At 31.3% G+C, this 18,766-nt stretch overlaps 5 protein-coding genes across 7 annotated transcripts; 2 read left to right on the top strand and 3 right to left on the bottom strand.

Annotated features, from left to right (window-relative positions):
* Nucleotides 1-182: 182 nt before the first annotated feature.
* Nucleotides 183-5,915, bottom strand: LOC145935669 (DDB1- and CUL4-associated factor 8). 3 transcript variants are annotated; one of them, XM_083037187.1, is made up of 12 exons: nucleotides 5,537-5,915; nucleotides 3,984-4,821; nucleotides 3,605-3,736; nucleotides 3,284-3,510; nucleotides 3,012-3,155; nucleotides 2,613-2,836; nucleotides 2,333-2,498; nucleotides 2,028-2,190; nucleotides 1,628-1,758; nucleotides 1,422-1,541; nucleotides 1,034-1,144; nucleotides 183-916 (listed from the first exon to the last, which is right to left on the bottom strand). In XM_083037187.1, the coding sequence occupies exons 2-12, from the start codon at nucleotides 4,714-4,716 to the stop codon at nucleotides 734-736; spliced, it is 2,334 nt and encodes a 777-aa protein (XP_082893313.1). In that variant the 5' UTR covers nucleotides 4,717-4,821; nucleotides 5,537-5,915; the 3' UTR covers nucleotides 183-733. The 3 variants fall into 3 exon arrangements, with proteins under 3 accessions (XP_082893313.1, XP_082893311.1, XP_082893312.1); XM_083037185.1 differs by having other exon boundaries at nucleotides 3,284-3,534; nucleotides 5,537-5,913; XM_083037186.1 differs by lacking the exon at nucleotides 5,537-5,915 and adding an exon at nucleotides 5,102-5,433 and having other exon boundaries at nucleotides 3,284-3,534.
* Nucleotides 5,916-6,159: 244 nt separating this feature from the next.
* On the bottom strand, nucleotides 6,160-7,552 carry Rpl23 (ribosomal protein L23). Its single transcript, XM_083037192.1, has 4 exons — nucleotides 7,444-7,552; nucleotides 7,160-7,243; nucleotides 6,534-6,662; nucleotides 6,160-6,418 (listed from the first exon to the last, which is right to left on the bottom strand). The coding sequence occupies exons 1-4, from the start codon at nucleotides 7,454-7,456 to the stop codon at nucleotides 6,222-6,224; spliced, it is 423 nt and encodes a 140-aa protein (XP_082893318.1). The 5' UTR covers nucleotides 7,457-7,552; the 3' UTR covers nucleotides 6,160-6,221.
* Nucleotides 7,553-7,731: 179 nt separating this feature from the next.
* Mulk (acylglycerol kinase-like protein Mulk) lies at nucleotides 7,732-9,996 on the top strand. The gene is made up of 8 exons (XM_083035597.1): nucleotides 7,732-7,993; nucleotides 8,202-8,321; nucleotides 8,399-8,789; nucleotides 8,871-8,986; nucleotides 9,067-9,257; nucleotides 9,347-9,496; nucleotides 9,587-9,705; nucleotides 9,846-9,996. Exons 1-8 carry the CDS (start codon nucleotides 7,884-7,886, stop codon nucleotides 9,957-9,959), a joined length of 1,311 nt encoding a protein of 436 aa, XP_082891723.1. The 5' UTR covers nucleotides 7,732-7,883; the 3' UTR covers nucleotides 9,960-9,996.
* Nucleotides 9,997-10,184: 188 nt separating this feature from the next.
* Nucleotides 10,185-14,321, bottom strand: L(2)dtl (WD40 domain-containing protein denticleless). Its single transcript, XM_083036410.1, has 8 exons — nucleotides 14,041-14,321; nucleotides 13,588-13,832; nucleotides 13,309-13,489; nucleotides 12,839-13,064; nucleotides 12,562-12,767; nucleotides 12,272-12,474; nucleotides 11,741-11,951; nucleotides 10,185-11,486 (listed from the first exon to the last, which is right to left on the bottom strand). The coding sequence occupies exons 1-8, from the start codon at nucleotides 14,093-14,095 to the stop codon at nucleotides 10,840-10,842; spliced, it is 1,974 nt and encodes a 657-aa protein (XP_082892536.1). The 5' UTR covers nucleotides 14,096-14,321; the 3' UTR covers nucleotides 10,185-10,839.
* Nucleotides 14,322-15,012: 691 nt separating this feature from the next.
* LOC145935392 (putative lipid scramblase CLPTM1) lies at nucleotides 15,013-18,242 on the top strand. Its single transcript, XM_083036693.1, has 6 exons — nucleotides 15,013-15,177; nucleotides 15,476-16,054; nucleotides 16,129-16,246; nucleotides 16,319-16,522; nucleotides 16,661-16,798; nucleotides 16,887-18,242. The coding sequence occupies exons 1-6, from the start codon at nucleotides 15,019-15,021 to the stop codon at nucleotides 17,645-17,647; spliced, it is 1,959 nt and encodes a 652-aa protein (XP_082892819.1). The 5' UTR covers nucleotides 15,013-15,018; the 3' UTR covers nucleotides 17,648-18,242.
* The last annotated feature ends 524 nt before the right edge of the window (nucleotides 18,243-18,766 follow it).

Genomic DNA, 18,766 nt, shown 5'->3' with positions numbered 1-18,766 from the left:
AGGTAGAAATCGTAATTTATTATAGCTGTTTTTTTTTAATATCTCGGTTCTACCGCACAAAATTTTGATACGTAATTAACATGTAAAAAAACTCAACTTTCCCATATTTAAGTAGCTATTCGAGATAAGTAAGCAACCTGGGAAGGAGGGAGAATTATTTTTTTACTTTATAAAACTGCATGTACATTTTTAGAACAATAATTTACATTGACAAAATTATAATTTTTTAGAATCCTAATTAACACATGGAATATTAAACATCTATCCATATAAACTATAAATAAAAAAGATAATTCTATATAAAGATGTTAATTATAACAAAATATTTGTAAATTTATGTACTCTTTCTACACGGTTTTTTAATTGTGTTTTTGCACACAACTATTATAAAATCCTACATTCTTCTTTTTTTTTTCTTCCGTTATCTTAATATTGTACATCCTATCAAATCGTACAATCTTTGCATTCGATATATATTCAAAAATTACGATATAATCGTAAACTGCTGAAGTATGTTTACTATTAATTATTTCCAGCTGATAGAAAAGATCAATGATTTATAGAATGTGGATTTTTTTTGATACACTGCAATATTGTTCCTTTTATACACTCTGCTATATAACGCTATTGATACAATCATTTAATAAACTTTATTACAATTGAAATGGTTAATGGTGAATACTTTGAACACTATATAAACTTCCATCATAATTGTATTACTTAAGCAGCATTTCTAAGATTGAGGACATTGTATTCTTCCAATATCGCCACCTTCTGATTGACTATCAGTATTTTCAGATGAGTTGTCATTAGAAGAGTCATCGATATGTAAACCGTCGTCGTCGTCATCGTCATCATCATCGTCGTCGTCGTCATCTCGATTCGGATCTTCAACTCCATGACGCGTATAGAGATGCTAAAAAAAGACAACCGTGAAACGAAAAGAGTAAATGTGTATATTTTCAAATTTCAATTTATAACAAAGATTTTAATTAGTAAGAATATATGACAAAAATACTAATGTATTACTTACACGTATTCTTTCTCTGTGACGGATATGTCTCAGTAAAATCCAAAACAATTGCCCATCAAATGTATCAGGCGTATTTTCTTGCTTTCTATTTCTCGCATTGGATTTAACACACTTTAAAAAAAAGAAAAGTATGTAAAAAATCAGAGTATATTTATTTATGACTTTTTATAATAGTAGATTAGTAATATTAAAGCAATAGAACAGCAGTAGCAGTTTATCTTTTTTTTTTTATGAGAAAGAAAAAATATAATACAAAAAATACAGTGAATATATAAAATATCATAATAAATAAATTACAAGATGAAACATAAAATAACACGTGCACAATAAAACGAAAAGAAAGAAAAGAATATATATAAGAAAACATATAAAATTTTTTTATACATACATTGGCGAATGATTTCATTGTTGGAGGTTCTCGACATGAAGGCACCCATATTTTGACATCATAATCTAATCCACTTGTTGCAAGAACGGGAATATGGGGATGTCCTTCTAAACAATTTACCTATATGATAAAAAAAAAGAAATGTTATTGTCTCTCTCCTATCATAAAAAAAGATTTATTTTATTTTTATGAAGTAAAAAACTCACAACTCCTTGTTTATCCCCCACCATCCATTGTACAACCGCTTCTGTATTTTTGTCCCAAATAAATATGTTACCACAATCAGATCCAGATATAACATATTCACTTTTGGGTCCAAAGAAATTAACACCTTTTACTGTAATTGAAAGATAGATGATAATATAATATTAAGAAATTGCAACTTAAGGCATTAATTCTCAAACATGTGAATTTCAAAAGAGATTTACAAAGATATGTAATTAGAAAATGAATTATCGTATAAAAATTAATTAAAATATTTATCATTAAATATTGAATAGTTTGTGTTGAAACATGTTAAAATAGTCACATAAAAATCTAAAATTGGAAATATAGATTCCCTTGATATAATCGATCATATGTGTTGTGACAAAGATATAAACATACCTGTTGCACTATTCCTGTGGCCTTGATATCTATGAGCGTAATCTACCCGCGGTGACAATAATCTATCAAATAGATATATGTCTTCATCATTATATGATGCGAGAATTTCAGTTCCATTGTGATTATATACAGCGCATGTTACATGTGCATGTTTATTCCCTGTCTAAAACAAATTACATATATTGTATATAAAATTGCAAGCTAGAACTATTAGTTTTTTTTTTATTATTAAAATAATTAAAAGATTTGTTCAGCGCAATAACAGAATAGAATAGAATAAGAAGAATAGAATAATAACAACATACCAAATGATCAGGGCATAATTTATAAAGTGGCGTCGAAACTTTTCGTCGATCATACACTCTCACATAATGAGAACGGCCGCCAACGCAAAATTCATTGCTATTAAAAGGATTAGAATGTATACTATATAGTTGCACTTCTGATGAACCTTCTTTAACTACAAGCAATCTGTGGACAGAAAAATACATCAATTTCTACATATAAAGAATAGAAAATTTGAATGAATAAGCTTTTTTTAATCGTGATGTTATATTTAATCAAAATAAAAAGGCTATCACTTACCTGCTTGGTTTGCTCTCTCGGATATCTATTGAGAATACCTTTGCATCTTCTCCAGCAGAAAAGACTAGATGAGGTGTTTCAGGATGCACAGCTAATTTATGCGATGGTCCACGATGCGCTGCCAATCTCTTTGATGTATTGTGTTCAAGATCCAATAAACGTACCTGACCATCTCGGGCACAGGTGACCATGAGATACTCCATGTCCAATGGTAACCACTTAGCCTAAATGTAAATAAATAAAAAATTATTAAATTAATAAGTAAATTAGTAAGTAAATTAATAAGTAATATAAAAATTTAGAAATAAGTAAATACACAATAATACAAAAATTATTAAAAACACAAACATATCTCAATATATCCTTGTACTGTATTTATAAAGCCATATTAATACATACTTGAAACATATTTCTCGTGTGTCCACTCATAAACCAATGACGTTTTTTTCCTGTAGCCCAATCCCAAATAACAACTGCTAAATCGTCAGAGGCACTCGCTAATAAATTTCCCTTCTCATTGAAGTTTAAAGCATTTACGCAACCCTGTAAATGATAATCAGATGTCAATATAAATAACAATACAAAAATAATCTAATTCTTTAACAAGATTCTTATACAATGTAAGAATCAGGTAAATCAATATAATGTTTATGAAATAGTAAATAATATACCTGATGTTCATTAAGATTGTACATAAGTTCAAGCCGTTCTACCGCATGTAAAGAACCATAAAATCTTCTTTGGAACAACGGATTGTTACCTATTTGGCGATTTATAATTTCCGGTACTATGCGCCAATTGGGTGGTGGCTTCTCTATTCTTAGGCAATGAGGTATCTCTTCATCATCGTCCTCATCTTCTTCTTCTTCTTCATCCCATTCTCTGTTCTCCTCATTAGCTGTTCTCCATTCATTTGAATCACCTATTCAAAATCCAGAATTCTACATCCAAATATGTACAACTAATAACAACTATACAAAAATATGAAATACCTCTTTCATCTTTATATCTATCAGATTCATCATTACGCGTTTCTGATCTCGCTCTACGAGTTCCCGAACTTTTATTTAATAGTTTATTATGAGCAGATGATTCGTTTCTAGTACTGGCAGATGCAACATTTCCTGAAATTATATATAAAATATTTTTTTTATTATGTGTGTGTGTGTGTAATTAAAACTATACACACACATTACAAAAATACATATTTTTTTAGTAATTATATATTTATATTTAGTGTTATATTTTATTTATTACACAAGTCTTTTAAAAGACATTTGCTTTCTTAAAAAAATCATAAATAATAAAGACATATTTAATAATCGTGTTCTAATATGGTTTAAAAATTTTATTGGCAAAACAAATAATCACCTTCATCTGTATCAAGTATGGAAGCTTCCCTTGCTGCCTCGTTTGACAAGGTATTCCCAGAACTGTCTTCATTATCACTTGTTATATTTCGTCTCTTACGATAATTTCGCTGTTTCACTTTTGATTTGGTCTTTTGAAATGTTACTGTGTCATCATTTACATTTTCAGCATCAATATCATGTACACTTTTATTTAACTTCTGACGTTTATTCGAATCTTCGTCTGAACTATCGTCCGACTTTTCCATTGATGCATTACTATTGGCATGTACTTGACCTTTTGAAATACTTCTTTTAGCCTTAGCCTGTTCTGTATGTAATACATTTGGTTCATTAACAGAAGAAGATGTACTATTTTCTTGTGAAGTAGTTGCTTCCGATGCATCAGCCGAATTAATAGTCTTACAAAAGATATCTTTTAATGTATCATTAGTTTTGTCACATTTATCAGTTACTTCGACATCACCTCCCATAGAGAGTTCCATAGGTTCGTGCACTTGTTCACTTTGTGTAGTTTCGCAAACAAAGTTGTTATCAAGCTTCACTGCATGACTAGCATCTTTTAAAGTAACATTGCTTTCAAATGTATCAATAGAACTATTTACATCTGTTGAGATGCTTGCAACTTCTAAAGAACTTGATTGCATCTTTCTAGATTTGTCACTCCCAAAATCATCCATGTCGGGAAGATTTACTTCAATGTTATTGCTATGTGTTTCACCTTTGGAATCCATATTTTAAAAATCATATGTATACTCCTGTTACTTGTCCAAAACGTCAGTAATCATTTCTTTAAAAAGAGTTGTTTGATATAAATCACATACATTGAATGTTTATATCTGAAAAGTAATATATCAATTTTGATTTTAAAAAAATTTATAAATATTCAATTCTTATATGATTCAGAAAATTGCACAAACGAATAAAAAATATTAACGAATTAGTATATAGATATTTATGTTTTTTTCTAAAATGAAATTGAGGCTATAACTGAAAAAAATAGATCCCTGTTAAGTTTGTAATAAGGAATAACCAACTAATCGCAAGACAACATTCTTCAAAGAGTATATATGAATATTTATGGATAAAGAGTTGTGTGATATTTAATAATATCGTTACCGATTTAATATTGCATGGCAATCGCTCGTTATACAAAACCTGTCATTAGCGAAGAAGGAAAGGTGTTACAGAGATCGCATTGCAGAGGTTCGACAATATTATTGTAAAAATTAAACGACATAACGATCGACGAACATAATTTTCAACGATGTAATTACTCCCTCGCACATTTACAAAAATTCGATCGTTCGCATAAGCCGATTTTCTTTCCAAATAAAATTATTTGCTAAAATGGCTAGCGCACATATATGTGTGTTGACGCGTATATGTTATTATCTCAATTCTCATTATAAAATGTTCTTTATGGATGATGTCTAGGCTCAATCTCAGCGACGAGAGCCCGGATATCGAAACCAGAATGAGATACAGATCACAGATCGCAGATCAAACAAGAAAATGCGTAAAATGATACAGATGATTCGACAGGATACCCACCTCGGAATTCTTTCACTTTAACGAAACACGATATGGCTGTACATATTCTGTTCCTATATACGTATATGTATTATATATATATATATATATATACTGGTACGATATATATATAATCTGTATATAATACGATTGCTTGTCCACACTTTCAGCTGCCTTTGACACGATATGTAAGTACAGTGACGCAACTTTCTCTCTCTCTCTCTCTCTCTCTTTCTAATTTTGAAGCTAAATCCCGACAGTCATGCGCGAATTAATATGCGATAAGGACAATTTACGGGAACAATCACTTTCTATTACATATCTAATTTTGATAAAACGAGATGTCGATTGGTCAGCATGCAAATCACGTTATTCACTATCTATGTTTGCAATCGTATAATAAACGTATTTGGCGTATGGGCAAATTCCCTAGGAAGCCTAACCAGCCATATAGATAAGAAGTATAATAAACGTAATCTTATATATAAATTTTTTAATATCAAGACTATTAATATTCCAATGTTATCGCAATTCCAACGTCGTCGCTTCAGATATTATATGAGACAAGGAATTTCTTTCTTTTTTTTTATAACTTTTTCATTTATATAAATTCCATTCTTAAAAAAAAAAAAAAAAAACCAGAGTATGGGTATTATTTTTAGATTTATTTTTTTGTAAAGGAAACACAGGATTCTACAGAGAATTTTTATGCAATACTGCTGGCATTGGATGCGATCCTTGGCCACAAATCTGCACACTCTTTCGCGACAGGTCCTGTAATAGCTGATCCTTTCATTTCACCCTTATTATTGACAATCACGCCGGCGTTGTCCTCAAAGTATATAAACGTCCCGTCCTTCCTGCGAAATGGTTTCCGTTGTCGTATGACCACCGCAGGCATCACTGTAATGATGTACAAATATCAATGTGCTATTCTCCAAGATTCTTTGAAGATATAAGAATGACATTTTTCATCTCGAGCAAAAAAAATGAAAGAGAACGAAAGTAATTAATTTACCCTTTTTTCTAAGTTCAGGTTTTCCCTTTTTCACAGTGGCTACGATCATATCTCCGGATCCCGCTGCTGGCAGACGGTTCAACCGGCCTTTGATTCCTTGCACTGCGATGACATACAAGTTCTTGGCACCTAAAGAAAGTTGCACCATTATAAAACATGTTATGGAAGAAGGAAACAAAAATGAACTCATTTTCTCAAGCAAAAAATTATAGTATCGGCATTCATACATATATAAATTAATTCTTTACAATTTTGTCAAAGTATATATACACTGTACAAAATTATATATATACATATCTATACAAATGTTCTAATATCTTGTTTCTATTATAATCGATAAGAAACTCTCAGGAAGAAGAATTTATACTAGTTGTATTAGAGAGTATTGACCATATTATCATTATTAGAATCTTTGTTTTCATTTTAGTAAATTCAACTTTGCACATACATATGTCAGTCCATAGTTTTTATCGAATTAATCAATAGACTGGCGTACTTAAAATAATTGTGAGATATTTATGCTTTACGATTTAATGATAAAAAAAACACGTGCACCTTATTCGCAAACCGCGCGATTGCTTTTCGAGGTTAAGTATTGTGCTAAATGATTTTTTGCACAGACTTACCAGTATTATCGGCGCAATTGATAACCGCACCAACCGGTAGACCCAAGGATATCCTGAATTTGGCTCCAGCCGATCCACCACGTCCTTAAATAATAATAAAATGTATTAGACAGTGAGATTGGAGTGATCATCTATTTCTTTACGTATTAGCCATTAATTAAGTATTAGTTTCGTTTTGTCGGACAGGCCGAACGTATTTTCGTCTTTTCGCCATTTCATTCGGAATCGATGCATCGTCCCGATACAGATTTTCATAGATTCTTCTCGCGCTCGAGAAAACTCACCTCTCTTCGACATCTTGAATTATTGGGAAAGAAGTACTTTGCTGCGCACAGTGCGCACAGTGACAGTGTGCGATGTGGATAGGGATATTATTTCCAGGTGGAGTAATCCCCACAAGTCAAATTCCCTATTACATTTTGGGTCTGTTCCTTTTAGCTACACTTCTCTGCACATTTCATGTCATGCAACAAGAATCGTCCTAAAATAGTACACACGGAAATCCAGAAGATGAAGAAGAATTCAAAATTATTTGAGAAAATTCAATCTAACCTGAATGTTTTACAAAAAATAGAGATAAAAAGATATATATATATATATATATATATATATATATAATCAAATCATTATTTTATGAAAAAATATCTAAAAAATAAGAAATCACAAATACATGTCCTTATATAAATCAGAATAGAAAAAGTGGTTTTAAGATCCAAATGTGACAATGGCTAAGGTATTAAATCTACTAAAGACGATACGAAATAATTGGAAAAAATCTGTGTTTGGAGTCACAGCTTTCTCGTACGGAATTTCGTACGGTAAACAACAATACGAGTAAGAATCATATGAAATATAATCTCGAACTTTTCCTCATTTTGTTAAATAAACGTGCAAATTTATACCCACATTGTGGTATTCTGTACATTTATTTACTCACGATTATAAAAATAAATTTTTGTATTGGACGATTTTATAATGATTTTTATGGATCCCTTTGTTGAATATATAATTACATTAATGTATTCTTTCCACTATTTTTTAGTGTGAAACAATTAATGCGTGAGTGTTGCGAAGATGTAAGCAGATACGGAGACATTGGTTGTCCTACAAATATCAAACCTCGCAATGTAACTGTTATTTTAAACCCAGCGGCCAGAAAAAGGTTGCCACAAAATTTTCAATACTACATAGAAATTCATTTACTCTTTGCTAATTATTATTATTATTTTTTTTTTTCAGGAAGGCCAAAAAGTTATTTGAGAAATATTGCGAGCCTCTATTGCATTTAGCTGGTATTTCAACAACTATTGTCGATGTACAATCAGGAAGCCATGCACGTAATGTAATAACAAATCTGGAAACTCCTACCGATGCTATTATTGTAGCAGGAGGAGATGGTACCTTGTCAGATGTTATAACTGGTTTAATGAGGAGATATGAGTACAATCTTCATTCTGTTAGACAATGTCCTATTGGTGTTTTACCATTGGGAAATACAAATACAATCGCGAGCATGTTTTATCAAGGATACAAAGATTTAGCTGACATACATCACATGATTGACGCGACAATGGCAATTATTAAAAATAATCTTAAATCAATAGATGCTGTTGAGATCAAACTGCTGGAGGTATGTCTTTATTGTTTTTCACTTTTTATTAATGCTAATCAAATTGCATTTAGATACAAATTTTTCATATTTTATTTTAAGAACGATCCAGAAAATTCCACAAAACCAGTCTATGCTGCAGGAGGCATAAAATGGGGAGCTTGGAGCGATACACATGCGCGTATTGATAAATATTGGTATTGGGGCTCCTTGCGCAAGTACATCTCTTAATTTTTTTTAAATAAAACTTTTTATACATGCAACTTCTCTTACATTCTCTCCTTTTGGATGTAATCAGGTATGCAGCTTATGTATTCAGTGGTTACAAGTCAAATTTAAATTGGAAGTGCAATGCAGTAATGAAATATACCAATCCTTGCAAAGGATGTTCATGTTGTTACTCCAAAGAGTCATCTTATAATCAGTCTACGAATTTGAATAGAAGATGGTGGCATGCATTTCTACCAAAGAAACAATCACTCGTTCCTAGTAAATAGAGATTTTTTGTATAATTGTAGAATAATGAACTATTTTTACACACATACAGGATGTTATTAAAATAAAATAATATATTTCAGATAATCATGTCGATTATAGTAAAGTAGTGAATGAAGATTGTGGTACATTTTATGAGGTACCTATTTCAACAACTGAATTATGCATAACAACAGAAAATGTAATGAATTTACAGGTTCAATCAATGCCTTCTTCATTAAAGGTAGCTCTAGGTAATGGCGAATTTAGATATTTGTTATTATTTAAATTCGAAATATATATTTTACTGATAAAATATTTGAAATTTAACCAATTAAATCCAGGTCCAGAAAATATTAGTTATACTACATTTGTTGAGAAAGGATGGAAACAAGAAATGGACAACGAATTGCCAGTAAATTCAATATTAGATGCAAAAGATATTGAATTATATCCCGAAATAGTAAGCCACCTTTTTTCTCTATAAATATTAATACAATTATTCTTATGAAGAAGAGAGAGAAAGAGATGCATATTAAAAAGATGATTTCAATCATTTAATCAATCAACTTTTGAGATTTTAATATTAATTTTGTATTTCAGAAGAATGAAGATCGAATGTTTTATATTGACTACGAAGAGTACGAGTTGAAGCCAATTCAAATTAAATTACTCCCACAATCTATAACAATATTCTATCCCGAATCGAATAGATAACATATGTGTCCAATAATAATAAAAATGTATATAATGTATGTACATATGTCGTATTTACTATTCCGTATACGAAATTTAATATTATATAGTGTACACGATAATTTTTAATTTATTTAAAAACGATAAAAAATTAAGAATAAAACATATCGTTGATTAAAATATTGATTAAAAACGATTATTTAACAATATTTTCTATAAAAAAAATAATTTATTGTAGCGTACAAAAAATATTTTGATTATATAACGGTCATTAATTTACATAATACATTTTTAATCTAATATAATAATACGTATAATATAACGCTTACTAAAAGTTTGATTACGTCAAAGTATGCTTCTCCAATAACTTAATTGTATCGTCTCTCTTTTCTTGAACTAATGTCTTTAAAAGCTGTGCAAGATACATTATTGTGAGTAATTTACTCAAACGTAATCGCTTTCAAGCTCTATATATATAACTTTTTGATGAGAATGCGTTTAACAAAATTAACTAGTTTATAAAGTAATAAAAATTTTTACTATTTATAAAACTATCTATACGTTATATATATTTATAAATATTTAAATATTTATAATAAAAATATTTTATTATTTAATATTTTTATATATAATCTATTCTCGCTTATCAAATACATTTTCATCAGAAAGTTTCGAGATATGGCTTAGTAGTAATAAGCTCGAATAATGCTTCAGAAAGCTCCTTAATGTCTAGATTTAAAAATTCCTTTATAACGAGATCTGACTTAAATAAGACAAATACTTTTAATATTAGAATAACTGGGATCTCTGCATTGCAAGATAAAAAATAGAAAAAAAGAATTCCAAAATCGTGCATCTATTTAATTTCTATCTATTCTATGTCTATTGTATATTTATCCTTTCAAGATATACTCGTTGATGGTATAATACTACTATTTTCCGAACAAGAATTCTTTTCGCAATCCTTACTCGTAGTCGTAATTTTGAAAAAGTCTAATAAAGAGACACTTTTTGTTGGTTTTGTCACTTTTTGGGGCTCGGTCGATCGCGACCTCTTGGATCTTCTTGCATTGGGTGTCACTTGATTCTTAGGACTACACGAAATTGATTCTTGACTCTTGCTCTGTTCATATCTTTCTTTTCTAATTTTTGTCAACCAATCAACATTCTCCTTGTATTTTTGCGGTGATATCTTTAGCAAATGTGGCGCTGTACCATCTATCACAAAATTTGGCAAGTTTGATGTGGGCGAGAAAGGAGTTTCTTCATTCCTGTTTAGAATAAATTGGCTTGTACTGGGCCCATCCGAATCATAGTCTCTGCTCGAAGTAGTAGCAGTTTCGATGCCAGAGCTAAACAGTCTTCTCATACCACGATTATCTGTATGAACTCGTTTTGCGACAGTCTCGTGATTTTCATGAATAGGAGATAAGATATATTTTTGTTTTCCCTCAGACCTCGAGCCCATTGTCATTTGCAAATAACTACGTTTAAAAGGAATGTGCTTGTCTCTCTGATAGTCTTCATTACTAGAGTCTGGAGTTGCAACTGTGAAGTTTAAATATTATTTAAAAATACAAAACTTATCATGTTTGAGAGGGCTAGGCAAAGGACTCGAAAAATCTATTTTATAATTTTTAGATTTTAACGTTATTTATAATATAAAATATAAAAGAAGTTTTTTCCTGATAATTTGCTAAAAAATTTAAATGTAATTCATTCCGAGATTTTTTTTATGTACTAAATATTCCATTTTATATAAATTTATATAAATTTTACACCGACATTGTTTCAAGCCTTACCTGAAGTGTTATCTGAACTTGGTGTAGTTTCATGATAGGTGATCGAGCGTCGAGAAGTAGTTGGGGTAGTTTCTAATTTCATATTTTCTAATGAATATTTTTCTGTTACAATCTCGGCATGACCACGTATTTTTATTTCTTCGTTTTCTACTTTGTGTTCCAAGCCAACCTTCCATATTCTGTGACAAGAATCATCAGAGCAAGTCACTATCTGCAATTATTCTCAGGATTAGAAAATATCGCATATGACTCTTATTGAAAATATGTTAAGATTATAATTCTTATTTTTCATAATTGTCAAATAAATTTAAGGAAGCATGCAAATGATTTTAATTTTATTCTGATAAATATTATATTTTATTATGTATATGTTATATCAATATTTTGTAATTACATAAATATATTATATAAATATTTATATATTGTTATATTATTTGTGTTTATTATTAGTTATATATTATTGTTTCATTTTATATAATCGTTTGTAGATATAATATAAAATATAAATAAATATATATTAAGATTTGATACCTTAGTTTCGCCAACGCTACACCATGCAATACAAGTCACTTCTTCTGTATGGCCGCAAAGTTTAACTAATGGTACTCCCGGTCTATTAGTGTGCCAAATATATGCCAGTTCATCACTAGATCCACTGGCGAGGTAGCGGCCGTCAGAACTCAAACAAGTCTTTACATAGTACGTACGATTTTGATGTCCATAATATTCTGCCACTGCCATAGAAAATTGTTAATTTTATTTTATTAAAATTGGATTAATGTATATTTTGGGGGAAAAAAAAAAAAAAAAAAAAAACTAACCTGGTTTGCGATTATATGACGATATGTTGTAAGCATATATAATATTATCCATGCAACTCGCATACAATGTAATTCTAGCTGGGCATATCAACAATGAAGAGAAGCCATTCCTAGTACTATTTCCCGCGTAATTCATCAGATGCTTAGCTGTCGGTTCTTTCTTGTGGACAGTGTAATTCTTCCTCAAATCCCACACTTTTATTAAACTAAAGAATAAAAAAAGAAGATACATTATATATTCCTACTCACATATCTATAAATGTAGAGGTAATCTTACCCATCGCCTGCAGCACATGAGAGTAATGTAAAATCATCTTGAAACACTAAACCAGTAATACTTTGCGCTCGTGATGCTTGACTATATACCTTCCGTTTCGTACGACCTGTACTAACAATACTGTGTGCATTAGCGATGCAATTATCCGGCTTAGGTTGATCCGTATGGTTGGCTCTGATATCCCATATCATAATGAAGCCATCTCTAGCACCAGTTGCAAAGACCGCTAAATTTTAAAAAATTGTAAAGAACTCTGAATCCATTGACATGTTATAATATATGGCGTTTTCAAATTATTTATGCAACTACATATTTTATGTTGATAAATTACAAATAAAAAAATTATATTAATAAAAATAAAATAAGAGAATATTAAGATACATTTCTATTCTGTTTGTGAAAAAATATACATTCCATGTATACAATTTTTGAAGAAACACAAATGTTGATAATTGAAATGAATGAGATACCTTTGTCCTGATAACGAAACACTGCTGTTTTTACACTTCGCGTGTGTGCATGAAAGCAATTAATTTGTTTTATTTCAGATCTGGAAACATCCAATAACCGTGCTGTATGATCTCCTGATGCTGTAACCAGTTTTAATTCCCCAGGCATCCACGCAATGTCAAAGATAGCGTTACAATGTGCCTTAAAGGATATATATTTTTAATTAACATGTCTGTGTTTACTCGTGTATGTTGTGAAAAACTCATTCATTAAATCTATTAATCGAAATAAACAGCCACCTGTGTTCCTTCCAACGGTTGATTAGATTTGTGTTTAATTTTTGTATTCTGAAGGGCAATTTTTCCATCTTCGTTTGCTAAAGCAAGCACTTCCTCGTATCCTGGCGTGGTGCAAAAACGACATGCGAATACCGGTGGTTCGGGATTATAATCAGGAGCATTTACATTCGGTGTTATTCCACGATAAACATCATCGCAGTAACATTTCAAGCGATAAAGAGCGATGTCGTAATCATATATTAATCCTGTTAACAACAAATGTCAGATACATCAAGTAGAGAGTATTGTCATATTGCGCATCATTACACTTTTAATTAATAATAACAAACTACTTTCTAATAAATTATAACTTCAATCATCGGCTAATCCCAGTACAGATAACCTATTTCTTTACGCAAAATATATATTTATTTTTAAATCTTTCGTAAAACGCATGCATGCTTGTTTATTTACCAAATCCAGTTTCTCGTCTTTGAATAGTATTTGTTATATTCATTTTGCATCCCATTACACGTTATAAAATTGTTTACAAAATTCACTTCAAGATTGTTTATACGCGCGACGTTATACATACGCGGGAAATCTATTCACTTTTTTCGCGCAATTATTTTTGTAGGTTGGGTTTATTTTCAAGTCGTGCGATTGGTTATCAAATAGGGAAATATTCAGGACTTGGAAAAATTCTCTATTTATCGGAATGGGAGCAGAGTTGCCAATTCCAGTGCGCGATGCGTTCGACGTTCGACCTTCAAGTGGCGCTACGTCACGTGGTCACGCGCATCGGAATTCGGCGCGCGGAGTGGGAGAGAGGAGTGGGAGAGAGGAGTGGGAGAGAGGAGTGGGAGAGAGGAGTGGGAGAGAGGAGTGGGAGAGAGGAGTGGGAGAGAGGAGTGGGAGAGAGGAGTGGGGGTGGAGTGGGGATGCGCGATATGCGCGCTTACACGTGCGCGGCGCACTGGCGCGCGCAGGTCGAACGTCGAACCGTCGAACGCGCCGCGCACATCGACACGCGCTCTTGGCTGCTTTCGCGAGAAAATTAAAATAATCCAGATTAAAATGATCCTGTGCTGTGATTGGTCAAATCTGAAATTTGACTGAATCAAATTCAGTCCAATTTCAATGAAATTCAGTGAAATTTCAGATTTGACCAATCACAGCACAGGATCATTTTAATCTGGATCATTTTGATTTTCTCGCGAAAGCAGCCCTTGTTATATCTAGTGACTTTACGCGCCCTCTCTCAGCTCCGTGTTGCGCGACCTGAAATTGGCTACACTCAATGGGAGAGACAATATGGCGTAGCCAATAAAATTCGTTGGATTCTCGCTTGAAAACTCACCTTGATAATTTGCGTGTCGATGACGCAAACAGCTGATTTTGCAATAAACTTCTTCATGCTCCGTCTGTGTTTCTTTTATGTTTCTTTTGTTTATGCCTGAACAACCAGGCACGGGATCCGACAGAAAGATGGTGGTTACTGAAGAAGATTGTCGTGACAATGCGGAAGTAAATGTCACAGAAAATATGGAAAACAGCCAACCCGACGTTGAACTCGTTCCAAGAACCGAACAGAATAACGACGAGAGAAATGTGCATTTCTTATTTTTATCGTACATTTATCATTTATTTTTTGGCAGCCTTTTTTTAAAAAAGAAAATTGTGTCTCTACAATGAAGAAATCACACTCACACGCAGAGTTTACATTAGCATCTTTTAAATATCCTTTTTTTTATGAAATTGATTATAAATAATTGTGGATAAATATATAATTGTGAGAAATTTATTGAAAAATTACAATACTTTTTTAGTCACTCACATATACACACATATAGGAATATTAAAATATTTTATCAAAAATTTAATTATAACTCAGAAATATTTCTTACAGGCAAATGCAGAAAATGACGAACAAAGAAGAAAGGCTGAGCCGTCACGTTTCGAATCGTTCTTCGCCATAACAAAATCATTAATCATACGAGCCCTTATAATTTATTTTATTAGTAGCTTATTTAGACGCTCTGATAATAATCCCAAGTCTCCCAATGCCATTAGTGATACACATTCACAAGCTGTAAATATATTTCCCAATGGAACATTGTTTGATCTTAGCGTTTACCTGTCGGAATCTGAAAATTTTAAACAGTTCAATGATCCGCGAGCCTTAATTTGGTTCGAAGAAGGACTGATTTATGGAGATTGGTATGGTGGACCGAATCAAGATGGGTCCAAAATTTTCGAATACTCGTTTGTTCCTTCAGAACGTTTAAAACAAAATGGCTCTATTTATCTTCATACATACATAACAAAAAGTGGAAAATCGCCAAATCCCAAAGCAGGCAAAGGAGTTTACGCTGGCGATTATATGTCCTATTCAAGAAAAATGTTAAATAAGTTTAAAAAAATTAGATATCAAAAAAGGCACAACTTATTAACTGGTGAAAGTACTGCTAGTAAAGAGGAAATAGAAGTATGTTATTAATTTTTGAAATTGCTCTATTATATAAATTATATTGTGTATGTTAATTGTGTATAAAATCTCAGAAAGCTGAATTAATGGATCAAGAATATGTGTCGCATTGGCATCCAAATTTAACGGTTAATTTAGTGATCGATCAAACCAATTGGATATATGGCCAAGTACCACAACCATTGGATGAATGTGAGAGGATTTATATTTACTTTATAATATGTAAATGTGTTGGATATATTTAACATTTTGTTCTTTTTTTAGATGTACATTTCTTACCTGGTGGAAATGCATATAAGCCAATAATATATATGAATGATTTCTGGAATATGCAACGAGACTATCAGCCATTGAATGATACTGTAGAACAATTAGAACTAAGATTGACTTATCAGCCACTTTCATTATTTAAGTGGCAAATTTATGCAGCCCAGTCTGTTAGAAATAAATGGACATCATCGTTTATGGGTATGTTAAATTTCTAAAATATATATATATATATATATATATATATATATATAATAAAATATACATATATTAGAACTTTACCATGTGAAAAAAGTCGTAACTACAACGTTTTATCTTTTGTTATCATTGTCTGTTTAGGAGAAGCCTCTGACGAGGATGATAACGATCAAGATACTTTGAAGGAAACTTTATTGGAAACAAATCCATATCTACTAGGAATGACTATAATTGTGTCAATTTTACATAGCGTATTTGAATTTTTAGCATTTAAGAATGGTAGGTAGTTTAACAAATTTCTTTCTTTTACATCTATAACAAATAATAAAAATACATTTACAATAATGTAAAACTTTTTGTTTTTTAGATATTCAGTTCTGGAATAATCGGAAGTCCTTAGAAGGTCTGTCCGTTCGTTCTGTATTTTTCAATGTATTCCAATCTCTCATCGTTCTTCTTTATGTTCTGGATAACGAGACGAACACAGTTGTACGCATCAGTTGCGCGATAGGTTTATGCATCGAAATATGGAAGATAAACAAAGTTGTAGACATTAACATCAATAGAGAAGTGAAAGTACTTGGAGTCTTTCCAAAGATATCATTCCAAGATAAGGGATCATACGTCGAGTCTTCTACAAAGGAATACGATAGACTTGCCTTTCAGTATCTCTCATGGGCTTTGTACCCTCTGTTAGGTGGCTACGCGATTTATTCTTTAATGTACTTGGAACATAAGGGATGGTATTCTTGGATCCTCAGTATGTTATACGGATTTTTGTTGACTTTCGGATTCATCATGATGACGCCACAATTGTTTATTAATTACAAACTTAAGAGCGTCGCGCATCTTCCGTGGCGTATGCTATCGTACAAATTTCTGAATACGTTCATCGACGATATCTTTGCATTTGTAATAAAAATGCCAACCTTGTACAGAATCGGCTGCTTCCGCGACGATATTGTTTTCTGCATATTTTTGTACCAAAGATGGATATACAAGACCGATCATACTAGGGTGAATGAATTCGGTTTTTCCGGAGAGATGGAAGCACAACTGGCGGAAAATAATAAACAGGTAGCTATTAATGATCGCCCGAAAGAGGAACTAGCGAAAAAGAATGAATAATGTTTAAGTTTAGCATCGAACATATACGTTATATCCTGCGTTGTTTCCGAGAATTAATAAAATCGTCCGATACCAAAAGAATATAATTACACACATTTACATTTATTTATATAAACTTCCGCATTTACTTGTGTGTATATGTGTATGTGTGTGTGTATATGTACATTCCATTGAAGTATTTCCGAATCCACATATGCTATATGAGCATACTGCGATGTGCATTGTGAAACAAAATAGCGAACAATTTCTGCTGAAAACATTTCAATTCTTTTTGTATGCAAATTTATGTATAAAGGTATTACGAAAAGATCAAAGTTATCGAACGAGCTTTCATGATGTATATCTCATAATCTCTTATATAAAAAAATAAATGTAGATTGTATGCTCGGTAGCATTTATGACATTCGTGTAATTGTCTAACTGTAAAGTAAATATTCGCAACTGAATATACTGCGAAAGACATCATCTTATTAGTTTCGATATTTAATCAAACGCACATGAAAACCCAATGCGTATGACGATTTCAGATAATGTTAGTATTATCGTATTATCGGACGAGATGTTGCTCTACGAAATAAAATTAATTTAATTATTATATATCTTATATGTGTATTCCTTTTTTTTGATGACAGATAAATTCGTATCCTCTTTATTATAGCGTCGCAACACTTTATGAAAGTACACAAAATCGCATCTAGTTCATTTTTAAGAAAATTCGAGAGCATTGATTTTGAAGATCCTACATTAAAATCATATTTATTACTATATATAATATATATATTATATATATACATTAGTATTACAAATACATTGAACATATGTTTAATATTATAGTTTATATTTTGTTAAGTAATTGTATAATTAAATTGCCGACTTACGTCTCTATTTTGGACGATATACATTTGTTATATATGCATTTATTACATATTGTAAGTACTCGTTTCTGAGTGAAGTTGATTTATAGCGTAATTCATGAGCAGCATCGCACGCTAATGTGCGATGTAAAGTTTTAATAATACGGTTTCTCTCCGGGGTTAAATTATTTATTATAATAAATAAGATCATCCTTTCAATTGTTATTTTATTATTCCTCGCGCGAAAAAAATGGAAATTTAATGT

This window comes from Prenolepis imparis, unplaced genomic scaffold, assembly GCF_030444845.1.
Source record: "Prenolepis imparis isolate NDT839.2.m4 unplaced genomic scaffold, iyPreImpa1.0 SCAF_4, whole genome shotgun sequence".
NCBI classification, from domain to species: Eukaryota; Metazoa; Arthropoda; class Insecta; order Hymenoptera; family Formicidae; genus Prenolepis; species Prenolepis imparis.
The sequence above is the reverse complement of the archived record's forward strand: the minus strand, read 5'-3'. Positions and strand labels throughout refer to the sequence as shown.